This window comes from Lynx rufus, unplaced genomic scaffold (assembly GCF_022079265.1).
Source record: "Lynx rufus isolate CCGP_SWC_20201006 ecotype Redwood Valley unplaced genomic scaffold, mLynRuf1.p SCAF_6, whole genome shotgun sequence".
NCBI classification, from domain to species: Eukaryota; Metazoa; Chordata; class Mammalia; order Carnivora; family Felidae; genus Lynx; species Lynx rufus.
The window spans coordinates 105,009,529-105,030,044 of NW_025814878.1; the positions used below are offsets into that span (position 1 = coordinate 105,009,529).

A 20,516-nucleotide genomic window follows, 5' to 3' on the forward strand; every position below is an offset into this window, starting at 1 on the left:
GAGTATTATGCTAAGTGAAATAAGTCAGTCAGAGAAAGACAAATACCATCTGATTTCCCTCATATGCATAATTTAAGTAACAAAACAAAGGAACATAGGTGGGGTGACAAAGAGAGGAAAATCGAGAAACAGACTCTTAACTGTAGGGAACAAACTGATGGTTACCAGGGGGGAAGGAGGTGGAGGGTTGTGTGAAATAGATGATGAGGATTAAGGAGGGCACTTGTGATGAGCACCGGGTGTTGTATGCAAGTGTTGAATCACTAAATTTTACACCTGAAACTAATATTACATTGTATGTTAACTGACTGGAATTAAATAAAAACTTGGGGAAAAAAATCATAAAAAAAAAAAATAGAAGTACCACATGATCCAGTAACTCCATTTCTGGGTATTTATCTGAAGAAACTGAAAAATGAAAACACTATTTTATTTATTTATTTAATGTTTATTTATTTTTGAGAGGGAGAGACAGAGCGTGAGCAGGGGAGGGGCAAAGAGAGAGGGAGACACGGAATCCGAAGCAGGCTCCAGGCTCTGAGCTGTTAGCACAGAGCCTGACGCAGGGCTTGAACTCATGAACCGTGAGCTCATGACCTGAGCCTAAGTCAGACATTTAACTGAGCCACACAGGCACCCCTGCAAACACTACTTTAAAAAGATATGTGCACCCCTTAGTTCACTGCAGCATTATTTACAATAGCCATTATATGGAAGCGACCTAAATGCTCATCGATACATGAATGGATAAAGAAGATGTGATATATGTAGACGGTGGAATATTACTCAGCCATAAAAAAGAATAAGATCTTGCCATTTGTGACAACATGGATGGACACAGAGGACATCACGCTAAGTAGAATATGTCAGACAGAGAAAGACACTATGATTTCACTTACATGTGGAATCTAAAACAAACAAAAAGCAATAACAACAAAAGAGACACAGACTCCTAAATATAGAGAACAAACATGGTGTCCAGGGGGGAGGTGGTGGGAGAATGGACAAAATGGGTGACAGGAAGTGGGAGATACAGGCTTCTAGTTATGGAATAAGTCATGAGGAACATAGTCAATGGTACTGTAATAGTGTTGTATGGTGTCAGATGGGAGCTACATTTGTGGTGAATATATGTCTAGACTTGTCAAGCTACTATGTGGTACACCTGAAACATTGTGTGTCAACTATCCTTCAATTAAAAAAAAATTGTTTTTGGACAAGACAATCTCTCCAATAAACGGTGCTGGGAAAACTGATATTCACATGTGAAAGAATGAAATGAGGGGCTCCTGGGTGGCTCAGTCGGTTAAGTATCTGACTCTTGATTTCAGCTTAGGTCACGATCTCACGGTTCATGGGTTTGAGCCCTACTTCGGGCTCTGTGCAGACAGCTGGGAACCTGCTTGGGATTCTCTGTCTCCCTCTCTCTGTCTGCCCCTCCCCCGTGTGTGTGCATGTTCTCTCTCTCTTTCTCTCTCAAAAATAAATAAATAAACTTTAAAAAAAGAATGAAACTAAACACCTATTTTATACCACTCACAAAAAATTAACTCGAATTGGATTAAAGACTTAAATGTAAGACCTGAAACCATATAACTCCTAGAAGAAAACATAGGGAAAAAGCTATTTTGCATGGGTATTGGCACTGGGCTTTTCTTAATATGACACCTAAAGTATAAGCAACAACAAAAATAAATAGACAAGTGGGACTACGTCAAACTAAAAAGCTTCTGCATGGCAAGAAAACAAAAACAAAACCCACTCCCCCCCCAAAAAAAGTCAGAAAAATGAAAAGACAACATACAGAATGGGACAAAATATTTACAAACAATATATCTGATAAAGGGTTAATATCCAAAATATATAAAGAATTCACAAAACTCAATAGCACAAAAAATGATCTAATTAAAAATGGCCAAAGGGCCTGAATAGATACTTTTCAAAAGAAGGCATACAAATGGCCAACAGGAACATGAAAATGTGCTTAACATCACTAATCATTAGGGAAATGCAAATCAAAACCACAACGATAGGGGTGCCTGGCTGGCTCAGTTGGTGAAGCATGCAATTCTTGATATCAGGGTTATAAGTTGGGTGTAGAAATTACTTAAAAATACACATTGGGTGTAGAGATTACTTAAAAATAAGATCTTTGTGATGCCTGGCTGGCTCAGTCGGTAGAGCGTACAACTCTTGATCTCAGGGTCGTAGGTTCAAGCCCCATGTTGGGTGTACAGGTTACTTTTTTAAAAAATCCAAACACAATGATACGTCACCTTATGCTTGTTAGAATGGCTATGATCCATCTTGAACCAACAACAAAAACAAATTCATAGATACAGAGAACAAATTGGTGGTTACCAGAATCAGGGGAGGTGGAACATCGAGTAAAGTGGAAGAAAGTGATCAAAAGATATAAACTTCCAGTTATAAGACAAATAAGTCCTGGGTAGGTAAGGTACAGCATGGTGACTACAGTTAATAATACTGCATTGTATATTTGAGGGTTGCTAAGAGAGTACATCATAAAAGTTCTCATCACAAGAAAAAGCATTTATAACTGTGTGTGGTAATGAATGTTAACTAACCCCATTGTGGTGAACATTTCACAGTATATATATATATATATATATATATATATATATATATATATACATCAGGTCACTATGTTGTACATCTAAAACTAATGCAGTGACAAAAAATTTTTTTAATCACAGAAAAGAAAGCATGACATACAACAAAAGGAGCAAGGAAAAGCATGGTAAATATAAAGCACAAAAGAGGATAAGAGGAAAAAATCCAAATACTAATCACAATAAATATAAATGGAAGAAATTCATTGATTAATAAAGCACCGGTTTCTTAAAAATGCAAATATAAACTGCTTAATAGAGACACATTGGATTAAAAAAAGGTAGGGGCGCCTGGGTGGCGCAGTTGGTTAAGCGTCCGACTTCAGCCAGGTCACGATCTCGCGGTCCGTGAGTTCGAGCCCCGCGTCGGGCTCTGGGCTGATGGCTCAGAGCCTGGAGCCTGTTTCCGATTCTGTGTCCCCCTCTCTCTCTGCCCCTCGCCCGTTCATGCTCTGTCTCTCTCTGTCCCAAAAATAAATAAACGTTGAAAAAAAAATTAAAAAAAGGTTAAAAGTGAAGATGTAAAAATATGCAAGTCCAAAGGATTTATCAGGAAAAAAGTGGGTCACATCATGAGGACAAAAAGTATACCACCAAGAACATATAAAAAGTCTAAACTTGTACTCACCTAATAATAGTTTCAGAAAACAGAGTAAAAATAGGTAAAATTACATGGAAAAAATTTTAAATCGACTGTCAAAGGGATATTTTAACAAAATTACCTCAGTAATTGATAAATCAAATGGGCCAAAAAAAAAAAAAAGTAAAGCTATAGAATATTTGAAAAATAAAAATATAGGGGCACCTGGGTGGCTCAGTAAGTTAAGCGTCCAGCTTTGGCTCAGGTCATGATCTTGTGGCTCATGAGTTTGAGCCCACATCAGGCTCTGTGCTGACGGCTCAGAGCCTGGAGCCTGCTTCAGATTCTGTGTCTTCCTGTTTCTCTGCTCCTCCTCCACTGGCACTCTATCTCTCTCAGTCTCTGTCTCTCTTTCTCTCAAAAATAAATAAACAATTAAAAAAAGAAAAATAATGAAAAATAAAAATATAACCAACAAGTTTGATCTAGTGTACATGTGTATAGATGATTATATGCAGGTAATATATTATCTATTATCCATTATCTATCTATTTTAGATATATTATCTGTTATATATGTAAATATCTATTGTACCTAGATTTTATATACATACATATCTATTCTATACGTAACAGATAATATTTATAATAGATATTATAATATATATAATACATAGATCTGAAATAGATATAAAAAAATTTTAAGATTTGAAAAACCTGAGTAGTGGATACTAGGATATTTGATATACCATTCTCCAAACTTCACTCATACTTGAAATATTTTGTAATAAAATTTTAAATTAATAATTATTCACAAAAAAAAAAATCTAAAATTGAGCACTAAGGCTGAACTCCCTGTTTTGGCCTCTACGGATGCCTAACACAGAAGAGTGGAGTATGAGTCTAGGTATTCCCTCCTTGCACAAAATTCCCATCATAAGTGATGCCACTAGCAAGAAAACATCCTAGCAATTGAGATGGTGAGGAAGACTCCAGGGGGCACCTGGTTGGCTCAGTCAGTAGAGCATGCAAATCTTTTTTTTTTTTAATTATTTTTTAATGTTTATTTAATTTTGAGAGAAACAGACTGCAAACAGGGGAGGGGCAGAGAGAGAGGGAGACAGAATCTAAAGCAGGCTCCAGGCTCTGAGCTGTCAGCACAGAGCCTGACACAGGGTAGAGCACGCAAATCTTAATCTCAGGGTCTTGAGTTCAAGCCCCATGTTGGGTGGAGACTTTGCATTAAAAAAAAAAAAAAAAAAAAAAAGAGGGATGCCTGGGTGGTTCAGTCAATTAAGCGTTTGACTCTTGGTTTCGTTTCAGGTCATGACCTCATGGTTCGTGAGTTCAAGCTCCGCTAAAAGCGGATAGTATATATATATAGTAATATATATATATATATATATATATATACACTATATATAGAGAGAGATCCTCAACCCTGCTTTCTCTACAACGTATCTGAGAAAGGAACATCACATTTGAAAAACAAACAAATGATGGGGTGGGCGCCTGGATGGCTCAGTCAGTTAAGCGACCGACTTTGGCTCAGGTCATGATCTCACGGTTTGTGAGTTTGAGCCCTGCGTTGGGCTCTGTGCTGGGAGCCTAGGAGCCTAGGAGCCTCGGAGCCTGGAGCCTGCTTTCAGATTCTGTGTCTCCCTCTCTCTATGCCCCTCCCCCCCACATGATCTGTCTCTCTCTGTCTCAGAAATAAATAAACATTAAAAAAAAATGAGCACAAAATGAACAATGGGAGGGTAAATCTGGTCCCTGTTATTCCTTCTTGGTGGGAAGCAGGTGTTTGTTTGATATGGGTGTTAACCAGCAGAAGTGGGAGGATACATTGGAAAGTACATTCCATGTGCTTGATCTCTGCTTTCCTGGAACTGTTCAACCCTTTGCACATTGCTGCTTGGCATTAAGCTGACCTCTATTCTTTTTTTTTCATTATTTAAAAAGAAATTTTTTTTAACGTTTATTTATTTTTGAGGGACAGATCATGAGCAGGAGAAGGGCAGAGACAGAGAGAGAGAGACAGAATCCGAAGCAGTCTCCAGGCTCTGAGCTGTCAGCACAGAGCCTGACGTGGGGCTCAGACTCATGAACTGTGAGATCCTGACCTGAACCAAAGTCAGACACTTAACTGCCTGAGCCACCCAGAGGCCCCTAGTTGACGTCTATTCTTGAGCCAAGGCTGGCCCTTCCCCAGACCAGAGTCTAAAGTTTCAGACTGTACTCCTTTTTTTGTAGTTCCTTGAGTGCCCACTGAGTGTCTCACACAAAACAAATACCTCAAAAAAAAAAAAAAAAAAAAAAGTATCTTCAAAGCTGTCGATTAAAAGAGACTTTAAAAACATATAAAAAATGAGTCCATTTAAACCATAGGACTAGGGATGCACGTTTGGGTGATAAAACCATAAAGAAGCATAAGGAAGTTTACTTATGCCCTTTTTTGGTCCTTACTATAAAAAGTAAGGGCAGTGGCTACTTTTGGAGGGAATAAAGAGACTGTCACTGGGATAGGACACATGGAAACTTCTGGGAGGCTAAAGATCTATTTCTTGATGTGAATGGTGGTTACGAGAGTGTTTGTTTTATAATAATTAATTTGCTTTAAGGTAGTTTGCTGCAGGTGGATTTTATCTTATAATAAAAAATTTTCATTGGTATGTCCCAGGAATGAATGAATGAATGAATGAAGGGATGAATCAGGGCATTGAGCATCCTTGGCTGCTAACATCAAAAGAGGGACATCCAGACGCTATGTGCTCCACGATGGGAGTACACCTGTGAAATAGTCTTGCCCAAAATTATGAATCTGATCAAGCTTCCACATCCAACTCCAATTTATAGGACAGAGGAACACTTTAAATGACACCACAGGGATATAATCAGTAAGGTCCAGACTGTAGGAAACTGCAGGACAAATGAGGGGGCTGGGAGGTGACGATATGGAGGGGCAACATATTGGTTAAAATTGTCTTAAAAGACCTATCAACCAATCACAACATGTGGATTTTATGTGGCTTCTGCTTTTAAACAAACTGTACACAAACATTTATAACATTTTTAAGACAATTGGAGATTTGAACAGTGGTAGAATATTTGATGACTTTAAAAAATCTTCTCAAATATTTTAGCTGGGATAATGATATTTTGGTTATATGTTTTTAAAAAAGAGTATCTTTTAGAAGCACATATTAATATATTTACAACCAAAATAATGTAATCTTGAATTTGCAGCAAAACAGTAGAGCAAGGAAATTGGACATGGGCATATATAGATAAAACCAGATTGGCCACAAATCGATAATTGCTGAGTCTCATTATGTTATTTCTTATTTCTCATACTTTAGTTTTGCTTTTTATTTATTTATTAAAAAAATTTTTTAATGTTTTCATTTATTTTTGAGACGGAGAGAAAGCTGGAGCTGGGGAGGGGCAGAGAGAGAGGGAGACAGGATCCCAAGCAGGCTCTGTGCTGACAGCAGTGAGCCCAACGCAGGGCTTGAACCCCGAACCACAAGATCATGAACTGAGCTGAACCTGGACATTTAACCGACTGAGCCACCCAAGTGCCCCTATTTATTATTTTTTAAGTTTTACTTACCTTTTTTATTTAAAATTTTTTTTAACATTTATTTTTTTTGAGACAGAGAGACAGAGCATGAGTGGGGGAGGGGCAGAGAGAGAGGGAGACACAGAATCCAAAGCAGGCTCCAGGCTCTGAGCGCTCAGCACAGAGCTTAACACAGGGCTCGAACTCATTGACTGCCAGATCATGACCTAAGCCAAAGTCGGACGCTCAACCCACTGAGCCACCTAGGTACCCCTAGTTTTACTTATTTTTTTTAGAAAGAAAGCATGAGTGATGGCAGTAGGGAGGGAGAGAATCTTGAGCAGGCTCCATGCTCAGCATGGAGCCCAATGTGGAGCCCAATCCCATGAACGTGGGATCATGATCTGAGCCTAAATCAAGAGTCGGATGCTTAACCAACTCAGCCACCCAGGCGCCCCTAGTTTTGCTTTTAAAAGACAGCTTTATGAAGTATAATTTACACATCAATACATTCTATCGATTATAAGTGTACAATTTAGTAATCCTTTGTGAAAATTATTAAATGAGTCCGTGTAAATGACATGTCCAGAAAAACCCTATTTAGAGAGACAGCACGCAGATCATTTAAATGGAATTATGCACTATATACTCTTCCACTCTTCTCTCTACTAGGATATAAGTTTGACATTGTCTGTAATGGAAACAGTTTTGTTGAACTGAACAATGACTTAGATTTGTAGAGCATTTGTGTTTTGTAAAGTGCTCTCAGGGGCGCCTGGGTGGCTTGGTCGGTTGAGCTGCCGACTTCGGCTCAGGTCATGATCTCGCGGTCCGTGAGTTCGAGCCCCGCGTCAGGCTCTGTGCTGACAGCTCAGAGCCTGGAGCCTGTTTCGGATTCTGTGTCTCCCTCTCTCTCTGCCCCTCCCCTGTTCATGCTCTGTCTCTGTCTCAAAAATAAATAAACGTTAAAAAAAAATAATAATAATAATTAAAAAATAATAATAAAGTGCTCTCACATACTTCAGGGGAATTGCATCATACTCAAAATGCATAAGTGAAGGCAGCATAACGTTTCCTACTTAGAGATGAGGAAACTGAAGCTCAGAGGGCTTAAGGGACGTGCTCAAGGTCACAGAGCTCGCCAGAAACTGAATTAGGACTTGATTCTGGCCTCCTGTCATGTGGTGAGATACTGTCCTCCATTGGGCTGTCTCACTAGAGTGCCCCCCTCCCCCAGCCCCCCATCCACCACTTAGTGCCCCATCCCTCCACCTCAGGCCTCCCTGCACTGAACTGGAGGGTCTGAGCTGCAAGCCACAGCTGGGTCTGCGTCCTCACCCATCTGACAGTGGATATAGAACAAATTTCAGGGCTTTGTTTTACCATTTGGAGAAACACAAAATATTCCTTCTACTCTTTCGCCTTCAGCCTGAGGTCGAAAGGGGAATGGCAGCCACATCACAGGTGTGACCCTAAGGAGAGAGAGGCTGGTTTATTTTCTTTAAGACACAGAGGCAGAGACAGGATGCTCTGTGTGTACGTGTGTACGTGGGTCCCTCTCCTATGGGAAAGTGTGGCAAGAATCAGGAGGGGAAAGGAGATTGCCCATCAAGTTATCTGGCACATGAAGCTTCCTTTTTTTTTTAATGTTTATTTTTGAGAGAGAGAGAGAGCACACACACACATGCACGTGCAAGTTGGGGAGGGGCAGAGAGAGAGGGCGACAGGATCCAAAGCTGGCTCTGAACTGACAGCAGAGAGCTGGCACATGAAGCTTCTTTCCTAAAGGTGTATGTGAATGTGTATGAGAGAGAGCCTGGGGCACTAATGCATGGCTCCACATACATGTTTGCCCCACGGTCCAGCTATCTGTGGCCGTGCCCACGGAGGACAGAGATATACTAAAATCTCTTTGCCTTCTCTTTGTGTCTTTGCATTTTTAAAAAAAGTGTTTATTTATTCACTTATCTTGAGACAGAGAGTGCATGTGCATGCACGCAAGTGGGGGAGACACAGAGAGAAAGGGAGAGAGAGCATCCCAAGAGAGAATCTCATCAACCCTGAGATGGTGACCTGAGCCAACATCAGAGTTGGATGCTTAACGGACTGAGCCACCCAGGCGCCCCTGCATTTCTTGTTTGGTTATTTATTTATTTAAGTAATCTCTACACCCAATGTGGGGCTTGAACTCACAACCCCGAGGTCAAGAGTCACACGTTCTTCCAACTGAGCCAGCCAGGCACCCTTGCGTCTTTTGCATTTTTAAAAATTATGTCAGCTCTGTAACCCATACTTAGGTATTTTACAGTTATCATTCAGGAAGAATTCAGAAGGAAGCATGACAGTGCTTTTCTCTAGGGAATGGGACTGGGGTCTCAGGACTCACTTTCCACCAGGTACTCTCTTGTTCCGTTTGATTTTTTGGTCCTATATTTGTGTTATTTTCATAGTAAAATGAGGGGGAGACCATTGTTACCACCAGTGAATAATGGTGTGTTTGCCAGCCTCCCTGGAGCTCCTGCTTCTGTCAGCCTACTACAGGGCGGAGCAGATTACAACGTGCTGCAAATATAACTTCTCATTTGAATCCACTCATGCATTAACAAATATTTGGTAAATCGTTCCTATGTGCCAAGTACAGTTCTAGAACCCAGGGATATAGCAGTAAACAAAACTGTAAAAGTTCCTGCCCTCCTGGGGACTTATATTCTACTGGGCATAGAAAGACATACAACAAGGGTGCCTGGGTGGCTCCGTCATTAAGCCTCTAACTCGATTTCGGCTCAGATCATGATGACACAGTTCATGAGTTTGAGGAGAAAAGGTAAGGCAGGGAAGGGCGATGGGGAGTTCTGGGAATAGGAGCCTGCCGTGTTGAATAGGGTGGTCAGGGAAGGTGACCCGTGAACAGACTTGGAAGAGCTGAGGGAACGCTCCAGGGAACTACCTGGGAGAAAAAGAGTTCCAGGGAACAGCAAATGCAAAGGCTCTGAGGCAAGGGCATGGCCAGCATACTTGAAGAACAGCCAGGAAAGCCAGCATGGCTGCAGAAAAGTGAGTGGTAGTAGTAGGAGATGGGGTCCGCGAGGTAAGAATCACCAGGGAATGATGCACTTGCGTCTAGCTGAGATGGGGAAGGCCAAGGCCAACAGGACCGGGTGGGGGTGGGAGGCAAGCTGCAGTGACGAAGTCGGGGCGGTGGGTTTCCGCCCCTGGCCCGTGCTGTCCTCAGCGTCTGGAGGCTAATGCCACGCTCCCAGCCCGCCGCCAGTCGCAGGAGGGGCCTCCCCGGACCCAGGGAGGGCCGGCCGAGTCACGTGGCCGCGAGCGGGCGCCCCCTGGCGCGGGAAACGGAGAGACGGCGGCGGCGGCGAGGATGGCGGCGGCGGAGGCCGGAGCGCGGGAATGCGGAGAGCCGGGCCAGGGGGGCCGCCAGGCCCTGTACTTCTGCGGGAGCATCCGCGGCGGACGCGAGGACTGGGCGCTGTACGAACGGATCGTGTCTCGGCTGCGGCGCTTCGGGGCGGTGCTCACGGAGCACGTGGCGGCCAAGGAGCTGAGCGCGCGCGGTGAGGCGAGCGGCGGGGCGCGCGCGGCCGGGCCCGGGGAGCGGGCGGCGGGGGAGCGGGCCGGTCCCGCCCCGCTACCGAGATTGCACTCCGCTCGGCGGCGGCCATCGGACCACCGGCCGGCCGCGCGTCCCTACGGCCCGGAGCCCTCCCTCCTGCCCAGCGGGGAAGGGGAGCCGAGGTTCGGACCGCGTGGGTCCGGTGAACTTGCGGGTGGGAGCTCAGTCTCCGCATTCATTTGTTATCTTGACCTCGATTCTTTCCTGGAGAACTTCACCTCTTCCAGGGACTGAGCAGGGAGGAGCAGAATGGGAGTGAATGGGGCTGCTTCAGTTCCCAGCTTCCCGCTGGCATCTGCTCCCCTACCTAAGATCAAGCTTATCCCCCTTTGCGGTCAAGATATCCGCCCTGTCTTGGGCCCGAAGGACCCCAATTCTTGCCACCACCTTCTCTCACGTACTCTCATCAGGCTACTTCCTGGCTGCTGGGTCTTTCAAAAATATTGCTTTGATCAGATTTGGTCTGGAATCTCGGCGAGTTTTCTACTTTGAAAATCGCGCCAAAACTCTCGTAACTTCTGCTCAGAAAACCTTTTTTTTCCCCTCGCCCGACCGAGGAGCGGATCCAGGATTTGTAATATCTAATGCAATTCTGGGAGCCCTCTTTAAAAAGGTGAAATCACAAAATTGCTAGGGCGTTAGGAAGGGCTTGTGCAAGTGCAGGACCCAGAAGCGTAAGGTTCGTTTGGTTTCACCGCTAGTCCCGTCCACGCCCACCTACTGGTTCCGGAACTTCAGTGTGCTCAAAGGAAGTCTGAGGGAACTTGTTTAAAATGCAGATTCACATAGCACAGTCTGGGTTGAAGGCTTAGAATTCATTTTTAACGGACTCTCCAGTGATTCTGCTCTGATTCCGGAGGTAACGTTTAATCAAGCTGGAAATGAGATACTGATCCCAGTCAGAGCCTCTCCTACCTTCCTTTCCACCACCTCCTACTGGTCATGCGCTGTATTACAGCACTGGTGCTCAAAGTTTGGTGCGGTTCACACTCCTCTGAAGAGCTCCTGAAGCAGCCTGACCTCATATTGAGCTCTCGGCTGATTCTGGCACCCACCAAACCTCGAGAGCCACTCAGGCTCCCTAGTTGTTCATCCTTCTTTGCACAGGCGGTCTCTTGCTACTGCCCATTTCCATCCCGCACTGGAGGAGGATATTCCTCCTCCTTTCCATCTCTGATCCCTGTCACACACTGAGGTATAGTCCTTCCCTTAATCTCATCTGTGTCACTCATCTGGCCCTAATCGCACATCCCTCCTAGCATGGGATTGAATCTTTCTTGTGGTTATTTCATTTCCTCACTCCTTTTCGTGGAACCTTAGTGTTAGGTGGGTCCCTGGTCACCTAGCATACGGCAGGGTGAATGTGGGGGTGGCAAGGGCATAGGAGAGGTACTGAGTGCTGAGGACCAGGCAGGGGCTTGGCCTTGACCAGCTTTTCCTCATCCACAGGGGAAGAGGTTGCTGGAGGTGACAGTTTCATCCATGAGCGGGACCTGGCCTGGCTGCAGCAGGCAGATGGTGAGCAATTCCCCCCACCCCCGCACCTCCTATCCACAAACTCCTCTGGGATGTTAGATCCCGTCCACACCTAGAAGGGACTCCCCAGAGTTCTCTTCTCACCACACCCAGACTCTTGTCATTTCTCCCTCACAAGCCCCGGGTATTGAGCCTTAGTCTCTTTTCTTCCCAGTGGTGGTGGCAGAAGTGACCCAACCATCATTGGGGGTAGGCTATGAGTTGGGCCGGGCCATGGCCCTCAATAAGCGAATTCTGTGCCTGTTCCGTCCACAATCTGGCCGAGGTGAGCACTTCAAGCCCTGGATGGCCCCTTCTCCACCCCAGCTTTCTGTGGACCCAGCCCTCAGCTCCTTCCCTGAGGGGGCTCTGGGTACAGTGCCTACCCCCAGAATGGGACAGGGAGGGGAGCGGAGGGGGGGTGGTGTGGATGGGAGCCACCATTACTTTCCTCCACCCTTCTCAGTGCTTTCAGCCATGATCCGGGGAGCGGCAGACGGCTCGAAGTTCCAGGTGTTAGACTATGAAGAGGGACAGGTGGAGGCCATGCTGGATCGATACTTTGAGGCTGACCCTCCTCTAGCAGGCAGCTGTCACCCCTGACCCAACCGCTTGACTTAACCCTGCTCTGTTATGTTCTAATCCCAGACTCTGCCCTAGTGCCCTTCCTGCCTCCTAGCCCCAGTTCCAAATTAAAAGGTATGTTTAAAATTCTAACTTTATGTCTATGAGTGGTGGCGTGGGATCAGTCCTCAGTAATATCCTTTTCCTGCTGCATTTCACTTCAAGATGTAGAGAACATTAAACATTCTGTAGATCCGCAAGAGAGGGTACTATCTAATGCCATCAAGCTCCTGCCAGGAACACTGAAGAGTATGGGAAGGTTGGGCCGGGGTGGGGGGTGGCTGTTTGTCTGTCTCTGATGCTAGGCTGGGTCTGGGGCAAGCGGGCAGGCCTATGCCTGCCCTGAACCACGTAGACTTTCATTTCCCTTTGTCAATTTAGGTCCAGTGGGTCTGCTTTGGACCTTCTCTGAGAACACAAGAGTCTGGAGGTAAAAAAAAAAAAAAGTGAACAATGAGGAGGGGGGTGTGTGGAGGGAGTAGGGAGTTGACACTAGCCTTTGGGGACGCACCTGTGTCAGCCTGCTTCCAGAGAAGTATGTGAAAAAGTTTATTCGGTAAACAGAAGGTACTGCAGACACTGGGAATTGCTTCCCCCAACAATGGCAGGAAGGGGTGACTTCACCCCCTTGGCCCCCGGGACTCTGAGGTGGCTCCAGGTGTTCCTGCGTCCTGGCCCTCAGTCATAGGCCTCATCATCATCCTCCTCGTCACCAAAGAAGAAAGCGTCTCGGTCCAGGTTCTCAGACTCGTCATAGGAGAAGCTATCATTGTCCAGCTCCTCATCAAACTCATCCTGCTGCCACTCGGGCACATCATCCTCATCATCTTCTTCCTCCTCCTCCTCCTCTTCATCCACCTCCAGCCCCGAGGAGCTCTGCAGCCTAGCAAGGGAGAGAGCCACACTCAGCCCCAGAAGAAGCCTGGCACCCCCCACTCCCCCGCCATGGCTCTGCCCACCCTACTCACTGACTGCCGAGCACATTGGATCCTTTCGCCTCTCGGGCCTCTAATGATGGGCTCTGCAGACCCACCCGGAAGTCCTGGCAAGGAGACAGGGAGATGTGGGAAGTGGGAGAGTAGAGGACATTGGGCCTCTGCCCATCATTCCTTCAATGAACATTCTCTGAGGGCCTACTCCCTCTGCTCTAGGTGCCAGGCTCCCGGCAAGAATGTTCCCACCTCCTTGTCCCTCCCTCATCCCAGGACTCCACAAACCGATGCCTTTGTGAACGTAACTCAGGCAGTCTCCAGGGACACAGGTTGCGATGGTGAGGCACACCGCCCCCGTGCTTCAGGAGCTGGCAGTGTATGTTCACGTCTTGTCTGCCCAAGTTACTTACTCGTCTGTAAGCTCCCTGAGGGCAGGACTCATAGTTTAGATGCAACATCAGTGTATTAGAGCTGGGAAGAACCTCAGAGATCCCTTACTCGGTGGATCCCAGTGCCCCGGCACCCACTCCTGGGATACTGAGTCTACATCTGAGAAGTATGAAAAAGTTCCCCAAGTGATTTTGATAAGCATCTGGGCAAATACCCTTGATTGGGGCTAACTCTCTTGCAGCACTCACCAGGTGGTTAAGTGGCAGGGTCCAACCACATCCAACAGGCTGGCCTAGGAGCTGGGGCACAAGCCCATGTCTCCAAACACGTTTCACCCTCCCTGCCTTTGCTTTTGGATGCCCCTAGGGCAGGGGCTGTGCTGGGCCCAGGGGGCCCGGGGTCGGGCCACATACCTGGGTAGAATGCTGCAGGATAGCCAGCAGCCTCTCCTGGATCCTCCGGAGCAGCTCCATGCCCGTGCTGAGGCAGTCTGCCCGCAGGAGGCGCAGGGACGAGGCCAGGTCTCTGCACCGCAGCAGCGTCTCCTCTGCAGAGAGGGCAGGGCACAGGAGCTCCCTCCCTTCTTCCATTCCTTCCTTCAACAAACACCTACTGAACATCTACCAAGTTCTATCAACACCTACCAGGCATAGCCCTAGATACCTATTCTGGGGGCGGGGGCGGGGGGCGGGCTACATCGTAGCAGAGGGGAACAGATGGTAATCAAACCGGTCAGGTGAAGCCCTTAGGCACCTGAGGGCATGTACCACACACCTTCATACCTGACTTTAAAAGGCCGATATACCTTTATCTGTAAGGCTGTGAAGAAATAGGTGGAGGAAGAGGACAGAGCACAGTGGGGAGCCGGGAGGGGGGTGCTGTTTCACCCACTGTCTGCGGGGGATGGACTGCTCAGAGCGGGGAGGTGGGCAGGAGGTGGGAGTGAGCAGGCAGGGGGCCAGGCCTCACCTAGGAGGATCTGCAGGGCGTTGGTGTGCAGCTCCAGGTTCTCGGTCTGCTGCTCCACCATATCCATGTGCTCTGTGTCCTGGTTGTAGAAGCTGTACACGCAGGCATAGGCCAGCACCTGTGGGAGCCCGAGTCATCCCTTTCCGTGCCCAGGCCAGGGGGCCTCCCTGCTTCCTCATTCCCTCCATCCAGTCAGGTTAGAGGAAAGCGGCTCAGCCCACCAGAACCCCTTGGCACATTCCCCGCACCCCCTCCCCGGCCCGCACCACCACCACCTTGCGAGCCTGCTCCAGGCCCCGGCAGGCGTCACTGAGGAAGGTGAAGGATTTGGGTGGGGGCACCTCCTGGATGGCAGACACGCGGTTCCGCAAGCTCACGGCGAACTCCTGTGGAGGCGAAGGCGGATCAGCGCTGCTGCGTGCAGCCCTCCCCCACCCGGTCAGAACAGCACCCACCCAATTTGGATCTTTGGCCCCTGCCTGGCCATCCACCCCAGCCCTCTGACCTTCTCACCGACACCACTGTTTCCTCCCTGCTCACCCGGGCCTGGTGATGGAAAGTACACCTCTCGTTATAGTCCTGAAACCGCTTCTCCTGGCGAGCTGCTTTGCTTACCTGGTAAGGGCAGGTTGAGAGGGCTCTAGGGTGCTTTGCTGGGCAGGATGGGGTTAACACACTAGGTACCCTGCGTGGAGGCCTTCTGACACCTCACCCAGACCTCATCATTTAATCCTAACTCTGTGAAGCAGGTCACATTATTATCCCCTGGTACAGGTGAGGCTGAGGTGTGGGCAAATGCCCTGGCAGTGGTGCCAGGCTCTGACGCACGGCACCTGCTCTGCTCTGGCCTGGTGCCTCCTGAGAATATAGACCTCCCAGAACAGAACTTCCAGCACCTGTAGGCCCAGGCGGCTTCTGTCTTCCCACTGAGCCTCTGTCCCAACAGCTGTTCAGCTGCTCAGGACACCCAGGGCCCAGCAGCAGCATCCCATCCTGACTGCCCTTGGGCCTCCTCCTGGCCCCGGCCCTTACCATGGCAGAGCAGTTGTAGTAGTCTTTGTGACTGGGCTTCCACGACTTGAGGCAGCGCCAGCAAAATCCATGGTTGCATTTGGCACACGTCATGCTATGGAGGAAGCTGGCTGGTCAGAGGGCTCCTGGCCGGGGCCACATCAGGAACACCAAGGGCTTGGGTGCCCCACGGAACATGCCCCTGGCCCCTCCATGCCCTTACAGTCTCCTTAACCTCATCAATGCCTACTGAGCACACTCTTGCTTCTGAGCCCCTTACAGTGCAAACTTCAAAGCGGGGGTGGGGTGCCTGGGTGGCTCAGTCAGTTGGGTTTCTGACTTGGGCTCAGGTCATGATCTCTCATTTTGTGTGTTCCAACCCCTCAGCATCAGGCTCTCTGCTGTCAGTGCAGAGCCCGCTTTGGATCCTCTGTTCCCCTCTCTCTGCCCTCCCCTGCTTGTGCACACACCTCTCTCTCAAAAATGAATAAACATTTCAAGAAATTAAAAATTAAAAAAATAAAGGTGGGGGAAGGAGCATTAAGATGCAGGAGTCACTGGGGGCGCCCGGGTGGCTCCGTCGGTTAAGCGTCCAACTCTTAATTTCGGCCCAGGTCATGATCTCACGGTTCACGCATCTGGCTCTGCACTGACAGCGTGGAGCCGTCTTGGGATTCTCTCTCTCTCCCTCTCTTTGCCCCTTCCCTGTCCACGCTCTCGCTCTCTCAAAATAAATTAAAAAAAAAAAAAAAAAGATGCAGGAATCACTGGAGGCCGCCTCCTTCGTTCAGCTCTGTTCAGCCCCACGGCCCCTCTGTACCACCAGGCCTCCCACCCTCTCCCATGCTCTCTGACCCCACCAATGACCAAAGTACCCCCTCTTACTGCAGACACCCCTCATTCTTCTCAATGGGAGCCTGGCAGCTGGGACAGCGCTTGGAGATGAGCTTGGCCAGGTGCTTGCTCTGAGCCTCCACGCTCATGCCATCATAGTAGCCGCCATCATCGACCCACTGGGACATGTGGCCACAGCTGGCGGGGTAGTGCGCCTAGGGCAAGAGGGGAGGACATGGCTGAGCTCTAACCAAGGGTGGCACTGCGAGTGTGTGAGGGAGGGAGGTCACAAGTGGAGGACTACAGGAGGAGGAACAGAGCTCAGCCAGGTGACAGCGTGTGAGGACAAGACATGGTGTGTGTGTGGGGGGGGCGGGTCGCAGAGCGGAGTGCTGGCAGAGGAGAGGTACAGGCCTTGCTCAGGGGCAGGGCTGGGCAGGCACCCACCTCGGGGAAGCTACAGTTGAAGCAGGAGGCCCAGCCACATTTAGAGCAGGTGGTCCCGCAGCCCAAGCCCTGGCGGCACAGGATGCGGTCACAGCCCTGGGGGTTGGTGCACCACGTCAGGTTGGAGCAGCTCTCCACGTAGCCACGCAGGAGGGCCTTCTCGTACTATGGGGGCATAGGTGCCACCAGGTGAGGGCATGGCTCTCCAGGATGCCATACCTCCAGACCCCCCCTCTCCCCCACCGCCGGCACCCAGAATGTGGGCCCACCCCCTGGGGCTTGCCCCTCTGGCTGTACACCGAATCCTCCTGCAGAGGAGGGACTACCTTGGAGATGACGTCTGGGGAGGAGACAATGGCCCGAATGAAGGCTCCAGTGGGCTGTGCAGGGCAGTCAGCAATGGGGCAGGTGCAATTCAGCACAAGGTTCTGCTCAATCCGAGTTGTCAGATACTCATTCCAGCAAGACTGGAGGGGAAAGGAGGGGCTGCTTAGGGACAGTAGGGGAGCAGCACAGGAGGACATCTTGGACTGGTAATTAACCTAGCACCCCCCCCCCTGACTATGGAAGGCCAGAGACAAGCCTGCTTCTGGAGCAACCTCAAAACTGACCCTAATCTTTCTGGCTTCTATGGGTTTTCCTGGGATTGGCCTAAATCACAGTTGCCTTTGAGGATGTGTGGGCCAGGGTAGTGGCCTCATTTTAATTATTGTTGAGATGGACATGGAGGGAATGGGTAAGAGAATCAGGACAAAGGAGATGATTCAAGTTCTAAGAAAGATCTGGAGAGAGCAAGAAGGCCAGAGAGGAAGGAGGCCTGTAGGATGCCTTTTCCCTGTGGGGTAGCTGGCCTTGGACACTGCAAACACCGCTGTGGCCTCTCCTCCCAGCTCCATCTGCTCACCTAGCTCCTTGGTGCTCCCATCTCCCCAGACTCAGCCTCTTCTCCACAAAAAAGCCTCGCCCACTGAACCCCCCACCCATCCTGGTCACAGGTGTTGGAACCCTCACATCTCTTGGATTCTCTTCTAGCTCCCATGTCACTGCACCACCCTAAACCAGGCCTTTATCCCCTGACCCCGAAACTGCTTATCCCCATAAACGGTCTTCCTACCCAGATCCCTCCAAGAAAGGTACTAAACAAAACAAAACCCTTTTTATGGTGAAATAAAGCCGGATAAGTTGGGAAATTGAATGCAGAATTCCTGCATTTTGGAGAGAAAACAGGAAAATACTCCAAATTCAGACTTCATGCTTGCAGGCATATGGGTACAACAGGGCCCCTTACAGCCACAGAGGACAAAGGCTGGTAGCTGGGTTTGGAGCCCATCCCACTCCCCTAAGGAGCCCCTCTGCTGTTGGCTTGCTCTCGCTTCTGCCGCTTCTGCCGTCCCCGCTGCCCAGCCCACCGGGAATGCAGTCTCCGTCCAGCCTGTACTCCCCTCCCACACCTGCCAACCCTGCCTGTCACTCAAGGCTCACACGGGGAACACCCCCCCCCCCACAGCCCCCATCGACAGCTCCAAACCCAGGACTTCCCTTCTCTGAGTTCCCTTACGTTTCATTGTGCCTCTCAGCTGTGACTTAAACATAGTCTCCTCCTTGGCTGGGACATCTCCAATTAGCCTGTTTTTCTCACTTTCCCTGTCGTTCCATCTCTACAGGGGGATCTGTACAGCTCAGCACTCTGGACCTGCTTCTCTCTCTCTGCAGGATGCCAGCTAGGCCTCTCCACTTAATTCCAAATTCTGCTGTCCAGTCCCACACAGGTGTCCAACAAGAAGCTCAAACTTCACATGGTCAGAACAGACTTAATTTTCCCTCAAAAACCTGCCCTCCACACCCAGCCCCAGCCCCAACAGCTTGCTAAATTCAGTAGAAGATGACATATCTCATCCACCCAGATGCTCTGGTCAGAAACCCAGGAAGTACCCTTGATTCCTTTGTCCTAAGCCCCCCATCAGCTCCACCAAGCCCTGTCAGCTCTGCCTCCTGATGTACCCCAATCTGTCCCCTTCTCTCTTCACTGCGAACGCTGGGAAAACACCCACCGCTTCCTGCCTCTTTATACAACAGTCTCCCAACAGGTGCCCCTGCTTCCACACAAGATCTGCCCAAGCCTTTCTTCCACACATGGTGATCTTTTAGAAAATGAAAATCAGATCCAATTACTCCCCTGCTTAACTCCATCGTGGCTTTCCGTAAAGTCAAGCCCACTGTATGCCAATCCCAACCCCACTGGGTCCATCTCCCTCCCAAATCTCTCCCTCCACTGTCCCACCACATCACTGTGCTTTAGCCACCAGTCTCAGCTTCTTTGCAATTGCTGTCCCCTCTGTCTGCCACGCTCTTCCACCAAATAGTCACCTCTTCAAGGACAGCCTTCCCTGGCCTCCCCAGTCTAAAGTCCCTGACAGGGACTCTCCCCCCACTCCTCACCTCAGTCACTTCCTATGACATGACCCTGTTGTATTTCCTTCCCCTCACTTGTCATAAAAGCATGAGGGAGGGCCCTGGAGCAAGACTGCCAAAGTCCAAATCCTGACCTTGGGCAGGTGACTTCTCCTCCAGGCGCCTCCATCTGTCACCAGCAAAATGGGGATGGTAAAAATACCGACCTCACACAACTTTCATGGGAATTAAGCAAGATAATGCATATATAACAGCAGAACGGCCCAGAATGCATCCCCCATAAATATTAGCTGCTGATATTATTAGCCCTTCTGGCTTGGATTTTCCCACCCCCTCATATAGCACCCGGTGCTGTGCACACAGTGAGTTCATGACAAACATTAGTTGAATGAAAAAGTGAAAGTGGGAAGGAAATAATTAAGAACCAGGAAAAGGGGGGCACAGGAAACCGTGTGAGAAGAGTAACTTGAAGCAGAGCAAAAAAGGAAGGAGGAAAAGTACACGTACACACACATGCCAATGCACGCGTCCCAGATCACCCACCACTGGGGAGACGCTGTTGGGAGAGGCAGCTAGATTCAGGGCAACAAGCGCGTTCATCCTGTTAAGTTGATGTGTTTGGGCTTGGCATCAGTTCTAAGAGCTGTGAGGCAGGGAACATGGGACACTCAGCACTCTGGTCCCCTGCACCTCGGCCCCTCTCCCCCGCCACTGAAGACAACTCACTCCCCCATCTACAGCCTCCTCTGCTCAGCTGTACAGTAGCAAGATCTGGCTTCCCATAATTCCCTTGACTTCTGTGCTATTCTCATGTTCTGAGATAAAGGGACTTGAATGATAATTAGGAAACATAAACCTATAGTCATCATCAATGTAATAACACTTCTCATTTATGAAGTGCCTTGATGTATATTTTACGTGTATGCGTGTGCTACCCATCTATCTATCTATCTATCTATCTACCTACCTATCTATCTATA

General features: G+C 48.6%; 2 protein-coding genes across 6 annotated transcripts in view; one reads left to right on the plus strand and one right to left on the minus strand.

The window, feature by feature from the left end:
* Nucleotides 1-10,137: 10,137 nt before the first annotated feature.
* On the plus strand, nucleotides 10,138-12,639 carry DNPH1 (2'-deoxynucleoside 5'-phosphate N-hydrolase 1). The gene is made up of 4 exons (XM_047102434.1): nucleotides 10,138-10,343; nucleotides 11,852-11,920; nucleotides 12,093-12,203; nucleotides 12,384-12,639. The coding sequence occupies exons 1-4, from the start codon at nucleotides 10,151-10,153 to the stop codon at nucleotides 12,518-12,520; spliced, it is 510 nt and encodes a 169-aa protein (XP_046958390.1). The 5' UTR covers nucleotides 10,138-10,150; the 3' UTR covers nucleotides 12,521-12,639.
* Nucleotides 12,640-13,069: 430 nt separating this feature from the next.
* Nucleotides 13,070-20,516, minus strand: part of CUL9 (cullin 9) — a 36,709-nt gene continuing 29,262 nt past the window's right edge. For 2 of the 5 annotated variants that reach the window (XM_047101670.1, XM_047101669.1), the window contains exons 32-41: nucleotides 17,451-17,591; nucleotides 17,125-17,289; nucleotides 16,729-16,892; nucleotides 15,865-15,958; nucleotides 15,373-15,447; nucleotides 15,108-15,218; nucleotides 14,833-14,950; nucleotides 14,277-14,410; nucleotides 13,510-13,583; nucleotides 13,070-13,424 (exon numbers count right to left, since the gene is read on the minus strand). In XM_047101670.1, coding sequence (XP_046957626.1) covers nucleotides 13,220-13,424; nucleotides 13,510-13,583; nucleotides 14,277-14,410; nucleotides 14,833-14,950; nucleotides 15,108-15,218; nucleotides 15,373-15,447; nucleotides 15,865-15,958; nucleotides 16,729-16,892; nucleotides 17,125-17,289; nucleotides 17,451-17,591 — 1,281 coding nt within the window. In that variant the 3' untranslated portion in view covers nucleotides 13,070-13,219. Of the gene's footprint in view, nucleotides 13,425-13,509; nucleotides 14,460-14,832; nucleotides 14,951-15,107; nucleotides 15,219-15,372; nucleotides 15,448-15,864; nucleotides 15,959-16,728; nucleotides 16,893-17,124; nucleotides 17,290-17,450; nucleotides 17,592-20,516 lie in introns of all 5 variants that reach the window. The other 3 variants (XM_047101672.1, XM_047101671.1, XR_006966112.1) reach the window with 3 other exon arrangements.

Excerpts from the sequence above, each read along its gene's own strand:
- DNPH1 (XM_047102434.1), top strand. The coding sequence starts at position 10,151 with ATGGCGGCGGCGGAGGCCGGAGCGCGGGAATGCGGAGAGCCGGGCCAG. Across the intron at positions 10,344-11,851 it reads CAAGGAGCTGAGCGCGCGCG|GGGAAGAGGTTGCTGGAGGT; the intron begins GTGAGGCGAGCG and ends CCTCATCCACAG. Across the intron at positions 12,204-12,383 it reads CCGTCCACAATCTGGCCGAG|TGCTTTCAGCCATGATCCGG; the intron begins GTGAGCACTTCA and ends CACCCTTCTCAG.